Genomic DNA, 22,754 nt, shown 5'->3' with positions numbered 1-22,754 from the left:
CTAATTATGTCACATGTGATCCAGAAAACCTGCACTGTTGTGGAGCCCCGAGGACTGGGTTTGGGAAACCCTGGATTAACCTTTAGTTTATCATATAATACAACACAGTTCTTAATATCCTAAAGAGTAGCTTCAGAGGTAAATCTACATCTTAACATTATTCTAGCAAAAAGTTCACACTAAACAGGGACATGTAAAAACACCGCAGTTGAAACCAATATAACTATGTCATATAAATATGACTGGCCAATATATAACAATATGCAGCACACATCATAAAGTGCATTTGGTATTCATATCTGCAGGCTTAGTTTGTTACTTTTCATTAATACCATATGAGTTCTCAGTAGAAATAATATGGTAACTGCAATATTCCTATGGTCGAGATCCCTCCAGCAAGTAATAATAAGATAGTAATAAACCAAAAATTCCACAATGCTTGTCACATGTAGCAAAACTCCAGCCTCTCTTGAGTGGTTTTCATAAAAATACTGAACTCTGAACTAACTCAGTCCATAAGCTTGGCTAACTATCCCTAAACTTACCCTTTAAAATGTGACTCAGTCCTGGAACAAGGGTATATATCATTAATCTTCAGGACTTCACACCTGGTCCCTGACTAACTAAACTAATATGTACATTTGGCTCAGTCTTTCCAGTAAAACAGGAAGTATAATAAAACTAAGGGGTACTTATCAATATATTGCTGCTTCTGGTCCAGTTTCAAGCACTCTCTTCAGGATCAGGGTACAAGTATTTAAAGTGGTGTGAAAGATGTCTTATCTCTTGCTTGTCAGCTTTAATAATGTACTTTGTCTTGCTTCTGGCAATCTGATTTCTTTTCCCCACTCTGTTACTACCACTCTTCAGTCATGCAATCGGCTCCTCTTGCTCTTATGTAAATCTCTACTGTGTTTCAACACTTCTCCTCTTCCTCCTCTGTCTTTAAAGTTTCAGCCTGCTGCTGTATATGTCACTCTAATCAGTCTCCTCTTGTCTCTCTCTTCTCTGTTGCAACTTCCCACTTCTGCCTCCTGTCAGTTCTCTTGATTGTCACTTTCTTCTTCTTCTTCTTCTCACTTCCAGCCTCCTATTTTCTCTAGGACCTCTTTTTTTTTTCAGACCAACCGCTACACTTCAACTTCCAGTTTTCAGTCATTCCTCTCACGTAAATGTCACTTTTCCCTCGCTCCATTGGTCTCAGTGATGCCACTGTGAGCAGAGCTTTATCAATCCCTGACATTAGTGCATATGTGCAGCCCACCATGTCTGACGGCACTACAAATTTTTTTAAAAAACTGCCCGAGCTTCTGTAATCATCGCCGCGTCCCAGCATCTGGGCTAGCCGGGTGCAAAACTAGCTAATTAATTAGGCACATCATGAGGGGCTTATTAGGGAGTTCCCCGCCCCTGAACACTACTGGCCAGCTTCTGTATTTAAGACAGGGAGGGCTTAGCTTCCCTGCTGGTTATACCTTCTGGATTCCTATTGCTGACCTGCTCTTGTGTACTGTGTACCCTGCTATTCTGTGGATTGACCCATTGTTGTGACCTCTTGCTTGTTATTGGACCTTGCCTGTTTTCCGATTGCCCTGACCGCTGGATGTTTCTTGGATTCTCCTGTTGTCCGCCAGCCCTGATCTAATTGCCTGTCTCCGACCCTCATATCTGCTACGGACTTCCTGACCTCGGCCTCCCTTCGGATTACCAGCTACCTTCTGGATATCATCAATCTTCCATTCGCTATAGTGTTGCTGATAAACTTACACTACATTAGAGTTAAGACCTGGGAGCATCTGAATATCTGTGAGCACATCAAGCTCTATGGGAAAGGCGGCTGCTATAGGCGAAGGCCTCCACCATCAGTTCTGTAAGTTTATGTCAAGACCCACCAGCATAACAGTTCCTTGGAAATGGGGCTGCTATAGGTGAAGATCTCATGAAGAGGTTCTAGGGGTTTATTATCTCGTCCGCTATTGTCGTAACAGTGAGAGGTGATTACTACTGGAACATATTGCTGACCTTGATAATAGAAAAAGCAAGTTCAGTCCATCTGTATGAAGAGTGGTTCTGTCATATAACTAAGAGATGGACTGCACATCATAAAAGTTCTATAAGAAGGTATACTCTCTGGACCTTTGCCTGTCAAGGATAGGTCAGAATAGCCTGATCAGGAGAGGATAGTAATTTGGGACTCCTGACAATTTAACAAAATCAAGACCTAAGCATGAGGGGAGTAGACTCCTGCCAACGTAAGAACTTGGTTACCCCTTAAAATCAGGGACAAAGTTGTGGGAGACCCAAACTAGCCACCAGGTCTAGTAGCTTGGTGCCAGGGACACACCTATTCGAAGGAGGATGCTCCTGTTTATGAAACGTGGAGTTGGCCCTAATGTTACTCACACAAGTTAATACTAATAGTAGAAGAATATATAGAGTGCCTCCCCATAAAACTGCATCAAAGTGTGAGCAACTGAATGGCACCTAATACAATGAATAAGTTCAGCAACTAGAGAACATTGTGGACAATTCCCTTGTCTACGGGAGGCAGTCAATTTGAGGACCAATATTTAAGGCAATAATCCTTTATCACTGTTCATTTCTATTGATGTACTTTTTGAATGTGGATCTGAGTGGGGCACCAAGTTGGAACAGCAGCTGGATTTATATTCCAAGATATTTGTATATATTCTACATTTTTATTGAATGCCTGGTTTATCTATTATTTAAGGCAATGCAGTCTATCAAAATAGTAATGGAATATGCCATTTTGTGGGCTGAACCACTGGTTGACAGATGTCACAGCTCACACTCAATAGCCCCTCTGGTTTTTGATTACACACTGCTGAATAGCTCTTTCACTGTCACCTGGTTTCTTTCCATCCAGGCTTTTGATCACTCAGCTCCAGTATTCTGTCTCTGCGATCTCTCAGCAAGTCAGTGTAGAACTTGGTGCACTATCGGTCCTGGCATACCTGCCACTACTCTCCATCTCCAATCACCTATGCTTAGTGCTCACTGAAAACTGGAGCCTCCCTCTCTAATCTCAAGCTACCTTGTCTCTCAATGCAGCTCATTACCCATACCGCTATGGTCTAGGTCACCACTCTGTCCACGTATGGCTACTGACAAAGTTTGGACTTGTACATGACTTGACTCTGGTGACAAAGTTCAGAACTCACAGGGACTGGACAAATTATCCTGGCAGGAACTGCATAGGCATTTAGGCATTTAAACCCTCTTATCCTGCCTCAAATCAAGCAAAACCACAAATGTTACCATTGGCTCATTTTGGGATGTATTATTACCATTTTAAAATGTAGGATGCAGTAGGGCAGGCCTGGCCAACCTATGTCTCTTCAGGTGTTGCAAAACTACAAACCCAGCATGCTTTGCCAGTAGATAGGCAGATGACAGCTGGAGAACTACAAGTTGGCAAGGCCAGCAGTAGGGGCTTGAAACTGGGAGAGCAATGGTTTTGAGAAGAGTTGATGAGGTGAAATAGAAATAATGGCAATGGAGGGGGAAGGGGGGTCTTGATCAGTCGTATTTTAAAACTAGCAACTTGTAGGTTTCTCAGTACAGGATGGAAACACAGGCACATTTCATAGGCCAGGGGTAAAAGAGGAGGTAAAGAGATAGATGACTGATGGCAGCAGGAGGAAAGAGTGAGGTCAGGAGCGAAAAGGCAGAGGGAGATTCTTTTGTATAATTCTCAGAAGGTATATTAGATTTTAACTTTATAGCCACTATAAAGTATAATGCAAATTATCATTGGGTCCTACACTTTGAAGTGTATTTATTCTATTTTGAATATTTAACTTAATTCCTAACACGAGTCTATATCTGTCTATATATGCACCAACATTCAGTTGCTTTGTATTATTAACCCTACCACTTCCACTGGGAGCTCTCTCCAACAATTACGCTCACTCTACAATAATGTTTTACATTCTGGCATACAAAGTTAGCCAGCCTACACTAGCCCTGGAGACAAGGACTCTCATCTGAATTGTCCAGCCATGTCCTCACTGGTCAGTCACCAGTCAATGGGCATAATTTAGAAGCGATAGGTCAGAAAGTATAATTCAGGTGCCATTAGCGATTCAATAAAACACAATACCACCGCTATATCAAATAAAACCAAATCACAGACTAAAAATGCAATGTCACATGAAAACAATGGCACAAATGATTAAACTCTATAGATTCTCTCCTGGCCCCTCCCCTCTCCCTGACTGCCACCGACTTTGCCTCCCTTTAGTACTCTAAAATCGAGCCCATGCGACTTGAAATCTCCTCCTCCACTATCTCGTTCACCCCCCCCCCACTCTTTCGTCCTCTCCCCCTAGCCACCAACCCTTATACTCCTTCCACCCCACCACGGGTAAAGAAGTCCACTCTCTCATTTCATCCCCCCCTTCTACCTGTCCCCTGGATCCTATCCCTTCCCACCTTCTTCGCTCTCCTATCCCCCACCACCTGCTCCCACCTCGTTCACCTCTTTAATCTGTCCCTCTCCACCAACATCTTCCCCTCTTCGTCCGCCTGCCTCTCTGCCATCTCCTCCTGGATGTCCTCTAGATTTCTTAAACTCAATCTTGCTAAAACCGAACTCATTGTCTTTCCTCCCACTCAAACCTCCTCTCCTTTCGACCTCTCTATCACTGTCGACAACTCATCCATCTCCTCTGTCCCCCAACTTCGCTGTCTCTGTGTCATCCTCAACTCCTCTCTCTCCTTTGCCCCTCACATTCTCACTCTTGCTAAATTCTACCGCTTCCAGCTACGCCACATTGCACGCATTCGGCCCTTTCTCTCCCAAGATGCCACCACATTTTAGTTCCATTTAGGTCCAACTGGAAGCCCACAGGCCGGATGCGGCCCTTCCAAGGCAACCTGGTCCACGTCATCTCTAATCACCTCTATTGTATTATATAATTTTTATAACACTATTTGGCCTCCATACTTGGTAATACAATTAGGTAAAATGAGGTAAATCAAGCTATCTATAACCTATCCTACCTCCACCTGATACTAATCCCTCTGCATATTCTACCGGTTCTAGCCCCATATCCCCTCCAAGTCCCGTCCCTCCCACGCACTCTTCCGTCCTCTCCCCCTAGCCACCAACCACTATACTCCTTCTGCCCCACCACGGGTAAAGAAGTCCACTCTCTCATTTCATCCCCCCCTCTACCTGTCCCCTGGATCCTATCCCTTTCCCCCTCTCTATCACTATCGACAACTCCTCTATCTCCCCTGTCCAACTTCGCTGCCTAGGTGTCATCTTCGACTCCTCTCTCTCCTTTGCCCCTCACATTCTCACTCTTGCTAATTTCTGTCCCATATCACCTCCAAGTCTCACTAGCTATTATTGTCTCAGCACTACTCTAGACTGTAAGCTGTAGGGCCCTCTCTACCCTTTGTCTCATGTGTCCACCTCTTTTGTCAACCTCATCTTATTCCTGTAATGTTTGATTTTACATAACAAGTCTATTTTAAATACAAGTAAATTAAACACAAATATATCTTTTTCTATTTTGTTATGAAGCTACCGTTGTTTGCCTGAATGGCAGTGACCTTTATAGGATAGTTGAAATGAAGTACAGTTATATATTAGAACACAAAAGGGTATTGTCTGATCCATATATTCTGCAGCTGATGCTTCTGATACTGTCGGCACTTGTGACTTTGCTAGAGCATATATATTATATGCCCCTCAGTACAATACTACTGACTACAAAAATCAGGGACAATATAGAGTACATGACAAAGTCAAGCGTCGCCTCTAAGCAAAGATCGCTGGACAGAAACAGTCGTCACAGAAGAATGATTCACTTGAGAAACTCTACACTGTTTGCAGTTTGCAAAAACTTTTAAAACCGAGCCAATTGACAATTAAAATATAACTTTTATCCCATGGTTAATGAAATAAGGCAGTCAATAAAAGCAATTAAAATGTGTTTATTGAAAATCCTACATGGTTGCATTTTTTTAATGCAATCATTCACCGTTTTGCATTTTGCTGTTGTAACAAAAGGCTCTTTTTATGATCACCATGTATTAACAGTTACAAGACCACATTAAACGTAAAATTAAGAGAATCCTGTTGCCTGGGCAGATTTGTTTATTTTTGCTGCCCTTAGATGCGTTAACAGATCTGCTGTGTATATATATATATATATATATATATATATATATATATATATATATATTTGTATTCAAGACACATAACAGAGCTTATCTGTTGTTGTATCCATGGGGAGCTGAAATAAACCAAATCTGCCTGGACAATACAATTATCTGAAGGCGGAGTTATCCTATAATGTAACAATTAATACATGGACACTTTTTTTTTTCAATCATTAGGAATTAATGGGGCCAAAGGCAATTACATTTAATCAGTTGGAGTTCTATCTGTTCTTATAGTATATACGGCGGTGAGGTTTCTTTCAGCATCAAAACAATAGAATGATGCTTGAAATTGAATGTTTTTTTATATCATATACAAAAAGTATCCCAGAGTTTTGCAAGTGGACGAGAAACCAGCTCTAATTGTCTTACAACAATTGCAGGATTTCCCTAACCAACATTTAATTTGGCGAAACAGATACAATTTAAGATTCACATCCACATATAAAATACACCTCCTCTACAACAATGCTACTGTATTTAAATATTCCAATACAATATATCTTATCACATAGAATAAAAACAGATGATTGAGAATTGTATCCAACATGACTTCGTAATGTAACTTTATCAATACACCCAGTATAAGAACAAACACAGAATCCCCCATACAGGTAAAAGAGAAGTGGTACTATCCAGACGGTCATTATAAAAAAAATACATAAATACAATAAAACTCATAATTCAAGGACATATATCTAAAAGCCTTTAAAGAAATAGTGAAAAATCAATAAAATTCCCTGTGTAGACAATCAAAAGCATTTATGTATTTTCCTATTTAAAGCAATGCTCTGTTGTAAAGTCCTACCTCCCAACATGTCAATCCCCGACAGCAGGACAGGGGCGTGAATATGTCAAGATGGGGCGTGGCCACACCCACAGAGTGCTGCAAAGCGCTAGGCTGCCCATAAGATACATCCCTTCAACCCAGTGCTCCGACTCGTGGGACAAACACGTCCCAGAGTGAGACAGATCCCTAAAATCTGGACTGTCCTGCTGAAAACGGGACAGTTGGGGGCATGCCTGTTTTGTGCAGGTGACGGGAAAGATTTAAAAGCCTTTTAAAACACTGCAAGCAATAAGAAAACAACCAAAAGCATACAGCCTTTGCACAGAGAGCAGTATTACTGAATCTCTAAGTGAGAAATATGTAACGCAACCTCTGCAGGGTGCACAAACCAAAACATAGCATATGACCCCTTCTGCGCTTCCTCCTGAATAAAGCTACTCTTACAACACACTATTCTAGCCTGTATGGTAAACACAATCCTGGACTTAAGCTCAAAATAACATTACACAAGTTACAGAAACATACCATGGTAATCCTTACAAAAAAAAAAAAAAAAGACACAACATTAACATTGAAAAATACAAAATCATTATGAAATTCCATGGGAATTTGGTGGTTCATCACGCCAGTTTATCAGAAAGGATGGACGCTACAACTTAAGGATTCTTCAACCGTATAGATATATATCTATCTATATCTATCTCTAGATATCTATCTATCTCTAGATATATATCTATCTATATCTATCTCTAGATATCTATCTATCTCTAGAGATATCTATCTATCTCTAGAGATATCTATCTATCTATCTCTAGAGAATATATATATATATATATATATATATATATATATATATATATATATATATATATATATATATATATATATATATATATATATATATATATATATATATACACACACACACACACACACACTGGGAGGGGGAGGGGCATCTTGGGTCCCCTGGCCTGCCGATGCAGTGGAAGGCCCAACCTGGTGTGCCATGCTCTTTTGTCAGTTACGTTAGGGGCCTCAAGAAGTTGTTGTATCAGGGCCCGTAGTTCCTCTTGGCATATACACACACATACCACAAGGCTTCTTATGGTATTGTAACTAGTTACTGCCAAAAGGCAGCTCCATTTCAAAAACATGAAATCATGGTTTGTTTCTCTATAACCGTTCTCTTTCCCTGTGTCTACCACCCACTCAGCTCCTTTGCCAACAAAAGCAGCTAAGGTTATAGCTTATAATGTCACTATATAAGGGTTGGTGGGGGCTAAAGCCTATGAGAAGAGTACAGAACTGAAGAAATGAAAGCTATTACACAAAGCTAGTGAGAGATGCATTTCCCTTTAATTAACACAAACTTTCTCAAATGCAAACACCTAACAAAAAATAAAAGATGCAATACAACAAAGTTCCACAGAATAAAATGTTGCTCTATCTTGTCTACTTTTGACAAGGTGCAAGCATTTGGCACAAGTATTGGTCTTTAGAGGAAGCAGATGTAACAGGAAATAAATAGTGTAAGCTTGCAGCTCAAATACATTTCTGAATGTTTCTAGATGTGTGGCCGTAAATTATATTACAGCATATATTACCATTTCAAAATTGTATTTTTCCGCTGTATGAAGTTAGATTTCTTGGGACTTATTGGTCAGTCTGGCATTTGAGCGATAAAACTTGAAACACCTTTTTCAAAAAACTTTAACTTCCACAAACAGGATAAAGTCATGCTATAATAGTTTAAATAAAAAAGAGATATATTTATACTCAATAATAGTTAACAAAATCATATTAAATACCAAGTTTCAGTGAAACCAAGACAGATAGTAGCAGCATTAACTAGGTCTATAGAGCTAAAACTATCACTTTGAGTATTTGGGAACCTTACATGCAGGTTAAAAGACAATTTATTTACAGTAAACACGTTTTATTGTCGTTTATAAGAAGCTGTTGGGCAATACCTCAGCACTATAGTCAAAATGACATAAAACGCCACATAGAAAGAACTTGCAATCTAATTGATTGTTGTCAGGTATAAGAGAACCAATGAAAATGTACATTGTTCTCTGAACTATTTATTTTGCAAATAGGAGAAGAGATTATTCCAAAAATTCACTCAGTAACCAAACAACACAGTTACAAAACACATAGGAAGTTTTAAAGACAATTCAATAGGCAAGAAAGGCAACATGAAGTATTACATTAATATCTAAAATGTTTTATTTATCAATTTACTTTGTAGTTTTCAATGAAACATCACTATTTCCCAAGGTAATGGAAAGGAAACACAACACAGGAGTCTGGGTGGATCACAAGAAGAATATGGCTATGTAGTATAAGCTGAATTTTCATAGATATTGGTTCAGCTTCCAAAATGGCTGCTTCCACCGTGTGTGAGTAGCAGGCATACTTTGAAGCCTGGATATTTTTCCTAGGTTTTAGCACATACCACATTTGGGGAGGTCATATAAATCAGCATTTTTCTCTATTTCCATTAACACAGGAGGCCAATTTTGACTTTAGGAGCTGTTACAGCAGCCCAGAGCTTGGTTTATCATAGGCTAACACAACCGGTGTCTCTCTCTCCGTTTGCTGAGGACTTACATAGCTCAGCATGTTCGGCTAGCCTCAGAGACTTAGGGATAAATTTATGAAGCTGCGGGTTTGAAAAAGTGGAGATGTTGCCTAAAGCAACCAATCAGATTCTTGTTATCATTTCTTTTGTACAGTCTACAAAATGACAGCTAGAATCTGATTGGTTGCTATAGGCAACATCTCCACTTTTCAAACCCACAGCTTGATAAATTTACCCCTTAAAGTTCTGCAACAGCTGGATCCTAAACTGAACATAAACTAACCTTCCTCCCAGGATCAGAAACAAACTGCTGTGTTTGTGAAACATCTACACAACAATTTACAGTGTTTTCCAGGAAAGTGAAATGCAATAAATACATTTGAATAGATGTATGGTTATGTCTTACTACGGAATAGATGTCCATGCAATAGAACTTTAAGATAGATTTTCTGCTTCTTGCAATGAATTTAGGGTCTGGAATGCAAAAAGGCAATTTAAGGGGTAATGATTTCAGCACAATCCATTAGATAAGTGGTCTTACTCTGATACTGAGCAGGTGGTTAATATTCTGAATATTCAATCAACTATTGCACTGGTGGATAATATTCTAAATATTCAGTCTTGTATAGCACTAGTGGATAATATTCAGTCATGTGTAGAACCAGTTTATAATTAGTCAGGTATAGCACTGACTGATAATATTCAGTCATGTACAGCGCTGGTGGATAATATTCAGTCATGTACAGCGCTGGTGAATAATATTCAGCCATGTATAGCACTGGTGGATAATATTCAGCCATGTATAAAATTGGTGGATAATATTCAGCCATGTATAGTATTGGTGGATAATATTGAGTCATGTACAGCGCTGGTGGATAATATTGAGTCATATACGGCGCTGGTGGATAATATTCAGTCATGTATAGCGCTGCTGGATAATATTCAGCCATGTATAGCGCTGGTGGATAATATTGAGTCATGTATAGCACTGGTGGATAATATTCAGTCATGTATAGCACTGGTGGATAATATTCAGTCATGTATAGCACTGGTGGATAATATTCAGTCAAGTATAGCACTGGTGGATAATTTTCAGTCATGTATAGCGCTGCTGGATAATATTCAGTCATGTACAGCGCTGGTGGATAATATTCAGTCATGTACAGCACTGGTGGATAATATTCAGCCATGTATAGCGCTGGTGGATAATATTCAGTCATGTATAGCACTGGTGGATAATATTCAGCCATGTATAGCACTAGCACTGGTGGATAATATTCAGTCATGTACAGCGCTGGTGGATAATATTCAGTCATGTAAAGCACTGGTGGATAATATTCAGTCATGTATAGCACTGGTGGATAATATTCAGTCATGTAAAGCACTGGTGATTAATTCAATTTAGTCCCTCTCAGAGTGATGCCTCCCAGGCAGCCACTTGAATATATGACATAAATAATTACAAAAAAGTTGGATCAGAGAAGAAAGAAAAGATTGTCTCCATCCTCTGCTCATTCTTTACACTCTGGAAATACTGACATGTACAACACAATGTGTCTACCCAATCCTATCTTTAGAACAGGGAACGCATTTAAAGCTGGTCCTTGCTGCCACCTTATGGAAGTTAAGAATTTAGTAATGCAAAAACAAAGTGAGTAACTGAAGTTAAATAATTATACGGAACAAATCACTGAATTATCAAATGACCATGAAATTAACAGCTTACCAGGTTTTGCTGCAGGGTGTAAGGTAGAAAGAGGTAAATGCAACAACACTGGTTTTGTTCTTCTAGAAACACAGAACAGCAGACTAAGAAACACAGTGTAAGCTATGCTTTATTTCTGCAGAGAATCACATAGATCAGTGTTTTATATCTCACACACCCCAACAGCTCCTGTTATCAGGACTTCTTTAATCATGAACAGGTGACTAAGTCTACTTGGATGGGTCCGTAATTATCCTACCAGTATCCACAGACAAAAATCCTCAAAATCTGAGCTTTTGGGCAACGGTAATTCAACCACTAAACCTCAGCCGAGGTTCCATTAACTTTTATTTAGATTTCCTCCATTCATTTCCTAAAATCATCTGCAAATACATTTTTTATTTTTTTATGCCTAGTTGAAAAACAACATTTAAAGCTCACATCTATTATTGGGACGCCCATTTCAGCCAAGTATGCACTCTAAATCTGGGTATACACCTAGGCAATCATACTTGAAGGTCTCTAATGATTTAACCAAGGACTGAAAGTCCAGATGAGCATGTCTAATAATGCGTACACACCTACACGATTTACCATCAGGTCTGTGCTCTTCATCTCTCATAACCATCTGCAGAAAAGATTGTAACTCTGTACACACTACAGATATCTGCCTACGCTGCTGATCGTGACTGCGTACACACTTCCACATTTGACCGACATTGTTCCATCCATGATCGTGATTTCTAGGAAGCTTAGAAAACCAAATCAACGGATGCTTTGTGTTTTGGTACGATAAAACATGATCATGAGAGCGTACACACTAATGCACTATCTAAAAAGCAGTCGTGAACCGTGTAATCTGCATGATAATTACGATTTGGATGGGATTTACATATTCTTTAAAACAGATGGGTGAACATCTCAATTACTCCTATAGCATATCTTTTATAGGTTATACACTCTTGTGAGATTATGGTTTCCAACTCCTTGTTGCCTAGCAACGTGCATTGTGTTACTCTTATCCATCTCATATAACTTGTAAAAAACTCTCCAGCAAAGTCTGACCCTACTGTTCCACTAAACCTGTATTTTTAAACATTAACTTGGTTTTACTTTAAACAGCTAAAAATGCCAAAGGTACCTCCACTTCTGAAAGCTATTATTATTGATTGCATTTCATTTGCATTGTTGTTTATATATGTACCTCTGTCAATATGTTTAACATTAAAATATAATTTGTGTAACATATTTCTCAAGGTCACATACATAATTGACCAGAGAATATTGATTATGATATTGTATTTAGCTGAAAGCTTTTAATTCGCTGCATGGGATGTAAATGAAAGCCGAGAGCTGATTATAGGAGTGACCAATGCTCCAATCAGCAGCTGCTGTTCATTCATAGCTCTCAGCATGGGATCACTCCTGCTCCACCGAAGGTGATCCACACGGGTGCCCAGCTCTAAGGGAGTGACAGAGACCTGCTAAATATAACAAGCCCTGGTGGTCTACAGGGTGAATCCCAGCACCGACGTATTTCAGAGAAGGACATTGTAGTAAACTGCTATTTAAAATTGGAAAACCCTGCTAAGGAAACAAACTTTAAAGGCTTTAACATTATCCTAATCTCAAGTCCAGTTTAACTTGCTATGAAAGGATGAAACATCGATTCTAACAAGATGAAATGTCAGCGATTCATCTCCTTGGCAGAGCTTTAATCATATCATTTACCGCATTAATCAGTGCTGCATATTTCTACTTAAAATGTTATCCCGGCACTCCTTGTTAAAGAGCCGATGGCTCTTGATTGAGTATTACTGTAACTGATGAGTACACCCACATTACTTTCAGGAGACACAGCAGTTTTTTGTGTTATTAATTTTAGGAGTCAAATTTTCTCTTTCCTTTCTCGCCTTTTGTCTTTCAGGTTAAGAAAAAGTTGTGGGAAAAAGTGTCCAACTCACAGATAGAAGTCTGATCAACAGCTAATTCCTCTATTGATACAAAAACAGTCACTATCAGATTCTACAACCCTGCTCCCTGGAAAACGTAGATGAACCAATATTTATGTAATGCACTCAAGGGTATAGATTGAATGTCCTACAATGCCAAATCCAATTTTAACATCAAAACCTAACCAAAAAATATGATGTAATGTTGAGGATCTAAACAGTCCCATTAAAGCTGCACTGTCGAAGAGTATATGTATTTTACTAACTTAGTGATCCTCTTAGAAGGAGTCCTGGAGGCAGTTCTGTACAATTTATTTGCCTGTGTTATAGAACCAGCAAATCTATTTTATTCACCATTTTAAAATGAAGGTGAATGATAGGTGTGAGTGGGAGAACAAACGACAAGCCACAGTTTCCTTATTTCGGCTCCTGATGATTTTAATCATGGTTCACAGTAATTTCCACAACAGATAAAGACACATAACATGTTTTCTTGTTGGCCCGATTCATTATCAAACCCGGGGGATAAATGTATCAAGCTGCGAATTTGTGGTGGGTTTGAAAAGTGGAAATGTTGCCTATAGCAAACAATTACATTCTAGTTTTCTGTAGAATGTACTAAACAAATGATGACTACAGTCATGGGCAAAAGTTTTGAGAATGTATTGGTTTTCACAAAGTTTGCTGCTTCAGTGTTTTTAGACCTTTTTGTCAGATGTTGCTAATAGTATACTGAAGTAAAATTACAATCATTTCATAAGTGTCAAAGGCTTTTATTGACAATTACACCCAAGTTTATGCAAAGAGTCAATATTTGTAGTGTTGACCCTTCTTCTTGAAGACCTCTGCAATTCGCCCTGGCATGCTGTCAATCAACGTCTGGGCCACATACTGACTGATGGCTGCCCATTCTTGCCCAATCAAAGCTTGGAGTTTGTCAGAATTTGTGGGTTTTTGTTTGTCCACCCACCTCTTGAAGATTGATAACAAGTTCTCAATGGGATTAAGGTCTGGGGAGTTTCCTTGTCATGGACCCAAACTTTCCATGTTTTAAACTCCGAGCCACTTATCACTTCTGCCTTATGGCAAGGTGTCCATCATGCTGGAAAAGGCATTGTTCATCACCAAACTGTTCTTGGATGGTTGGGAAAAGTTACTTCTGGAGGATGTTTTGGTACCATTCTTTATTCATGGCTGTGTTCTTAAGCAAAATTGTGAGTGAGCCCACTCCCTTGGCTGAGAAGCAACCCCACACATGAATGGTCTCAGGATGCTTTACTGTTGGCATGACACTGGACTGATGGTAACACTCACCTTTCCTTCTCCGGACAAGTTTTTCCAGATGCCCCAAACAATCTGACAGGGGATTCATCAGAGAAAATGACTTTACCCCAGTCCTCAGCAGTCCAAACCCTGTACCTTTTGCAGAATATCAGTCTGTCCCTGATGTTTTTCCTGGAGAGAAGTGGCTACTTTTCTGGCCTTCTTGACATCAAGCCATCCTCCAAAAGTCTTCACACGTCACTGTGACTGCAGATGCATTCACACCTGCATGCTGCCATTCCTGAGTAAGCTATGCACTGGTGGTGCCCCGATCAAGCAGCTGAATCAACTTTAGGAGACGGTCCTGGTGCTTGCTGGACGTTCTTGGGCACCCTGAAGCCTTCTTTATAACTATTGAACCTCTCTCCTTGAAGTTCTTGATGATCCGATAAATGGTTGATTTAGGTCCAATCTTACTAGCAGCAATATCCTTGCCTGTGAAGCCCTTCTTGTGCAAAGCAATGATGGCTGCACGTGTTTCCTTGCAGGTAACCAACGTTAACAGAGGAAGAACAATGATTTTGTCACGGGCACTAGGAGTCTTTACCCAGGGATCACCAGGTGGTAAGCTTACCAGAGCAATGTAGATGGTAATAGTGTGCTCTGGTAGCAGGGTGATCACGGAACAGGCAATAGTAGATGATGAGATGCTCAGGAAAGTCTATGACTAGCAGCACTGGTAATATGGAGGAAATAATACACGAGGAACTGTATGGACAAGGGCAAGTGGAGGTAGTCAGTGGTCTGCGATAGCAAGTTGTACCACTGCTATAGTGAGGCGGAATGTCCAACAGAAACAAGGAGGTGATGAGAGTCAGCGGTCTGCGGATAGCAAGTGGTACCGCTGTCTGAGTGAAGGAATGGAATCCAAGTGGAGGTATCCGGGAAGTCAGTGGTCTGCGGTAGCAAGTTGTACCACTGCTATGTGAGAGGAATGGAACAGGTGATACCGGAACAGGAATCAGTGGTCTGCCTTCAGCAAGTTGTACCACTGAATATATATGTGAGGAGGTGTACGGGGAGTGACTGCAACACAGGATGTACACGGGCACATTAAACACGATCCACAGTAATATGCACAATATATATATATGACTGAACAGGTCTGCAAATATAGAAAGTCTCTTGAAGTAATCCAGCACAAGATAACACAGTCAATGATGGCAATAGACTCAGCGGATAGCAGACTCCAGAGGAGAACCAACACAGTCCAGCAAGATATGCAATACACCAGCACAGTCAATGAGAAGTATGCATACCGTGGTTCAGAAGGCAGTCAGATAGGAATGTAGTGATACCTGGGCGGCAGGAGGCCGACAGGATGAGAAGTCCCTGGATGCAAGAGGCAGGGGTCTAGTAGGTGCAGCGCACAGGTAAGTAGACCAACAGGGACACGAATCCACAGGAATCAGTAACACATGGAACTGGACTCATGGAGGACCCAGGAGAATGGAGATGATCTAGCAGAGGAGTAGCTGATGAGATACGAATCCAATGCTGACAGGAGGGTAGAGACCAGCGGGAAACAGGAAGGCGTGGAGAGCGGATCAGCAGTAGATGGACGATAGCGCTGGCAGCGGCAGCAGGACTCTTCGGACCCACGGACGAGATGAGATGAGGCTGACGTGCGCAGGAGCAGCGGATAGGAATCAACTAGCAGTCACGATGATGAACACAGGCGAGTTGCCAGCTGGAGGCTGTAGTGCACGGAGGCAGCGGATAGGAATCAGCTCACAGTCACGATGATGAACACAGGCGAGTTGCCAGCTGGAGGCTGTAGTGCACGGAGGCAGCGGATAGGAATCAGCTCACAGTCACGATGATGAACACAGGCGAGTTGCCAGCTGGGGCTGTAGTGCACGGAGGCAGCGGATAGGAATCAGCTCACAGTCACGATGATGAACACAGGCGAGTTGCAAGCTGGAGGCTGTAGTGCACGGAGGCAGCGGCTAGGAATCAGCTCACAGACTTGATGATGAACAGGTGAGTGGATAAGGAGAGAAGGCTGTAGTGCACGGAGGCAGCGGATAGGAATCAGCAAACAGTCACTATGGAATATAATAGCGTTGAAGTGGTATAGGAGACTGTAGTGCACGGAGGCAGCGGATAGGAATCAGCAAACAGTCACTATGGAATATAATAGCGTTGAAGTGGTATAGGAGACTGTAGTGCACGGAGGCAGCGGATAGGAATCAGCTCACAGTCACGATGATACAGTTGATGGTAGAAGTGGTGTGGGAACCACAGTAGTAGAAGTGGTTTGGAAACCACAGAGGTAGAAGTGGTTTGGAAACCACAGGAATCAGCAGCGCTGAATACACGAGGAAACACAGGAACACCTTCAGAGACTCATGGGGAATGAGACTCCAAGATCAGGCAACGTGGTGATGACCACAGGTGCTTAATATAGGTAGTGTTGCCTGATCTGCCAATTGAGTTAAAGGGACATACACTGAAGTATAGGAAAGGGCTGCGCATGCGCAGACCCTCAGGATGGAGGACGACCACGGTTCCTAAATGTCCGGGAAGAGGCACTCACGGTCCGGTGAGTGACAGATTTCAAGCACCATCCTCCTTTTAAAGTTTCCAGTCTGTTATTCTAACTCAATCAGCATGACAGGGTGATCTCCAGCCTTGTCCTAGTCAACACTCTCACAGGTGTTAAGGAGAGAATCATTGACCTGATGTCAGCTGGTCCTTTTGTGGCAGGGCTGAAATGCAGTGGAAATGTTGTTTTTGGGATAAAGTTCATTGTCATGGCAAAGAGGGACTTTGAAATTAAGTGCAACTCATCTGATAACTCTTCATGACATTCTGGAGTATATGCAAATTGCCATTATAAAAACTGAGGCAGCAGACTGTAAAAAATAATATTTGTGTCATTCTCAACATTTTTGGCCTTGAAGGTAGAATCCGATTGGTTGCTCTAGACAACAACTCCACTTTTCAAACCCACAGCTTGATACATTTACCCCTGAGACTTTTAACATATTCTCCCAAAAATTTGCAACTCGATAATAAAAAAATCTTAATTCAAATCTACATTGAAACCCCATTATTGGCATACTTCATGCCTAAAGGAAAGGAAAGGCACTGCTCAGAAGCTTCACCAAAGCTTCTTAGAGCACATTGGTTGGACTGTTGTCTCCTATGTAGCATAACTGCTTTTCTGTTTTGTATACATATATGGGCATTTATATTGCAACGCAGCTGGTACCGTATACAATATGGGATATACCGAGCGCGGGCTTGTTTTTTTCTCTGGTTTTGTTTCAAAATATTGCCTCATTGTCATAGCAGCTGTCCATCAAGACTATTTAAGGCACATTTGGGTGTGGCTCACAAGCCAGGCCTTGCTAGATGTAAGCCCCTATACCTGGGAGGTGAGTGCATCTGATTTTAACTGCATTTTAATGGAGTTTAAAACATATAGGTCAGTGTAGGACCTGCATATACTGAGGTGCCCTTGACACTGGAATGCAGGCTTAAATGTTTTGATCAAAATATGAACTAATACCTCATGTTTTCATTTTGCTAGATACACACAAATATGTAGTTTTAAGGATAAGCGCTGACAACTGTCTTTGTTTTGTATACATATATGGGCATTTATATTGTCACACAGCTGCTATCATATATAAATATGGGATATACCAAGCGCGGGCTTGATTTTTCTCTGGTTTTGTTTCAAAATATTGCCTTATTGTCATAGCAGCTGTCCATCAAGCCTAAAAGCTCTCATCAGCACTCAAAAACAACTTTACTCCCCCCTAAAAGTGTTTTTTCTACAGCGGCCTAAAGATCGTCCTCACGTTCAGCATTATTATGCATACTTAACATTAGACAGTAATTGAGGATGTGCAAATGTTTCAGTTCTAATAAAAGCATAAGTAGATTTTGCACCAGTGCTCTCTGATGTTCCACCCAACATATGTCTAGGCGCATTCCTACTCTGCACTTTCGAGATATACCCCCACAGAGTCGAAGTAGGCTTAGTGTGCAGGGAGATGGAAACATCAAAATCCAACCAGCCGCTACTTTAGAACCACTCCTTTCAATCAAAAAAATGTTTTATTGTTTTCATAAAATACGGCTTCGATTAGCCACATTTATGGGCTAGATTTACTAAGCTGCGGGTTTGAAAAAGTGGGGATGTTGCCTATAGTAACCAATCAGATTCTAGCTTTCATTTATTTAGCACCTTCTACAAAATGACAGCTAGAATCTGATTGGTTGCTATAGGCAACATCCCCACTTTTTCAAACCCGCAGCTTAGTAAATCTAGCCCTCATGACTTTTTACGAGTGACATTTATGAGTTTTTGGGACATAGGTATCACAGGTGTTAAAGATAAAATTTAAAAAAAAAAATAAAAAAAAAATAAAAAATAAAAAAAAAAAAAAATCGGTCAAAACAATAAATCTGACTTGCTTATAAATGGTTTTCCCTGTGTGCGATGCAATTGCAATTTGACGAGACTAGCGATTGCATGTCACCGCTAATGCAGTCAAATGTAATTGCTTCGTAGCGGCAAGATGTAACCGCATCGCTTGTCATATTAATATCACTGTTCCATCATATTCTCATAGATACTCATTTTTGCAATAAGATATGTATAACCATTTCTAATGCCAAGGCTTCCAGTCATCCAAGAGGTCTTCGGACAATGAGATTTGCTCTCCCATTGAATTTGGTATTTACTAAAAAAAAATCAATACCAAGGCTATATTAACGTAGACATTAAATATACTGTACCAATATTCATTTACTGAGTCTTTGTCCAGATTCAACATTACCATGGGATGTTAAACATTTCCTATTACATCTCACTATTCTACATTCAACATTGCATTTGGTTAGTACAAGATTCTCATTCTCCGTGTCTGTGTACAATTAACTAGTTCTTATCCTAAAATCAACAATGTAACAATGACCATCGTCCTGGTATGACTCGTGTACCTGAAATTGATGTTGGCAATAATATCACTTACGACCCTATCCCAGTGATGTATTGTACTACTCTGGCCTTTGTAAGGCAGAGTATCCCAGAGACACTTGTGCTAGGCTAGCTGCGCAGGTGATATATTTTTCGTTCTGTTAATATATCCCTTTTTGCTGTATCTGATTATTATTTTAAAATCTGTTTCTATTAAGTATGTGATCTCCACAGCGATCAAATCGGACAATCACTTATTTATATCTCTAATACAGATGACAAAACCATTCTATTACATTGCTCATAGTTAGACTGAAAATTCTGAAGTGCATCATAGAGATGCAAGATAGGTCCCATTAAAACTATAGGATGAGATCTAATCTATGCCAGATAAGAGCTGGTGCAAAATTATGGTCATTTGGCAGAGTGAATGTGTGCCTTCCTCACCCTCTTATCTTATTGCAATAATTTCGCAATGCAAAATGAAACCTCATTTCTGAACTGCTCCGTAAAACAAGTGCGCATCGGTAAGCCTATTCCATATTTCTCCAGAAACGCCTTCACTCCGCTCCAACTTATGCCCTCTACCTGTGCAGATTTGCTGCTATCCTGAAAACATGGCCGTCTGACTCGGTAAACCGATGAGTCCTGGTGGGTCAAAAGCCGCTACAGCACTGCGGATCAGGTGTTTTTTACTTTCTAAATAATCTGCAGTAGAGGCCTCTATTTTGTGGATTGAACCAATATTCATAAGAATACAACTTAGCAATTTGCTAGGAACCTGTGACCGTCATTAAGGTGTGAGCAAGTTTGTGATGTCCTGTTTTTCCCACAACTGTATGTTCTCAAGTACCTTACTAATAATGGGTGACATCACTAAAGCATGAAGTGACATCAACTGGTGACATCAGCCTAATAATTCACCAAGTGACATTTCAGCTTCTGATTGGACCTCCTTCTCCTTCCTCCCCCTTCCACAACATCACACAGCTCAAGTTTTCTGCTGTGGCTGTGAGATGAACAACAGAACCCCGATACAACAGTTAACATATAGGTGGTAATGCAGCTTTAGAATGTTAGAGAACAGGCAAATGGGAGATGTGACCAACTCTCTAATTTTGCTCATAAACAATACAGTGAGAAAATATAAAACTATAGCGGAAAAAACACACACACACACTATGGTAAGCAGGAAACCACAGGAAACTTCCAAAAACTTCATATTGTCTCATGAGACAAGGAATGAAGACAAGAGAGACACATTTGGCTATTTAGTTAAGCTCACCAAGAGTCCAGTACGATACTTCTTCCAGAGTAGCATAGTTGCTATACATTGCATGTATATACATCGTATGAATCATCAACTCTCCCAGACACCACCACAGAAGTAAGCGAAACAGATCTAAGACCAATCCAGAAAATTGAAAATTCGGCCATCGTGTATCCTGTGTCTGCATCTGGGAATGAAAAATACAATTCAGATAATTTCCGTTTACCTGATGTCTAGGATTTTCTATACTTTTACAAAATGCCATCAACATGTCAGCTCTGTGGTTCAACGTCATTTCATGCTCTAAATACCCAGTGAGTGTGGCATTGACGGACATCGCTGTATATGTGATTGTTATACACAAACATCCTGTTGGATCAGATTTAACAGATCACAAGAGAAGATCAGATGGAACGGTGACACTTATATTTGTAGATGTCACTGTGAAGTACTGGTGCCCATACAAAGTACTGCAATCCAGTTTAGGGAAGCACCTAAAATCTGGATAAAGGAAATGAAGCCATAAACTTGCACATAGATATAGTTACGTCACAGTTGGGGTCAATGCAAGCCAAAATGTATCTTTTTTTTGCATGGTTTCCCTTTTTTGGTTTAGTCCACATCATTGGCACTTGCTTCAAACCCCACAGAATACAATACTCAACAATTCAACATCAATAGTTTTTTTTCAAAACAATAAGGGTACAGAATGCAAACAGGGACAAAGGAGGAGAAAATAGCAATTCGGGCTACAAAAAATAGGGGGGGGGGGGCACTTACAACTGTTGACATAAGCACATGTAATATAGCATCTTGTACACTACAATCTGTGCCCAGTAATGTCAGATGTCGGTGGTAATCTTTTAGGATTGTGGAGTTTCATTTAAACTAAAGAGTAGGGGGACCAGAGTTACTCCCGGCATCAACAATGTAGAGCAGCGCTGGCCAACCTGTGGCTCTCCAGGTGTTGTGAGTCCCAGCATGCCCTGCCAACTAACGGTTTGCTATTTACTGGCAAAGCATGATGGGGCTTGTAGTTTCACAACACCTGGACAGCCACAGGTTGGCCGGGCCTGATGCAGAGCCATCTGTAACAAATTGCCATTGGACCACTTCCTGATAGGTGACAATACCGAAGTATACAACACTATAGGAACACACACTTATATAGATGTATAATGTGTATATGACTTTTCCTTACACCTGAATAAGTAAAGCTAATCCAACTTTACAGGGGGTATTCAATTGACCGCAGGTTTTTTTTTTCAACACCACGTTATTTTAATGTGTTTTTTTATCATTTTAGAGCGAGTTAACTTTACCCGCGATTCAATTCCATTTTTAACGCACCGTTTTTTCCCCTCAAAAGGTCCTATCGCGCTCAAGTAGAAGATCTATCAAGAGTATAGGGTGGGTGAGAGGCAGCCGCGTTAAAAGCTATTCAATTGTTTTTTTTAACGTGGCGCGTTAGACAGGCCGATATGCTATTTTATCTCACTCGCACCTCGTTGGGGTGTGCCAAGAATAAAAAAAAATAAGAAAAAATATTTTAAATCATGTAATAATGAAGAAAAAAAGATAAATTATGTTTATCAGTAATGCATAACGTGAAAAAGTTGATTTTATTTTAAAAAAAGAATGAAAAAAAAAACCCCCATAAAAATAAAAAAACACAATAATCACTAAATAACATATTTATGTATGTTTTTTTTGTACTAATATGTATGTACTAATGTGTTTTGACATGGTATAGATAATTGTATAATAAAAAATAGTAAAATAAAAAAAGATGGTAAAAGAAAGTACTGCAATGTAGATATTATAAAATAGAAAGGTTATATAATGCAGTCAAATGTATGCAAATGCATTTTTTTTTTTTATACATTACCTGGTTAAAACCTCTCCTTCACAACCTTAAATATTTGCAAGCACCAATGATTAACGCGCGGGGGCGGCATTACCGGTTTTTCAATTGAATTGCACAATTTTTACGCTAAAA

General features: G+C 40.2%; 1 protein-coding gene across 2 annotated transcripts in view; it reads right to left on the bottom strand.

Annotated features, from left to right (window-relative positions):
* HHAT (hedgehog acyltransferase) overlaps nucleotides 1-22,754 on the bottom strand; it is a 249,672-nt gene that overhangs the window by 188,578 nt on the left and 38,340 nt on the right. For both annotated transcript variants that reach the window (XM_075204201.1, XM_075204202.1), the window contains exon 7: nucleotides 20,771-20,942. In XM_075204201.1, coding sequence (XP_075060302.1) covers nucleotides 20,771-20,942 — 172 coding nt within the window. The remainder of the gene's footprint in view (nucleotides 1-20,770; nucleotides 20,943-22,754) is intronic.

This window comes from Mixophyes fleayi, chromosome 3, assembly GCF_038048845.1.
Source record: "Mixophyes fleayi isolate aMixFle1 chromosome 3, aMixFle1.hap1, whole genome shotgun sequence".
Lineage (NCBI taxonomy): Eukaryota > Metazoa > Chordata > Amphibia > Anura > Limnodynastidae > Mixophyes > Mixophyes fleayi.
Note: the sequence above shows the minus strand (reverse complement) of the source record. Positions and strands in the feature narration are given on the sequence as shown.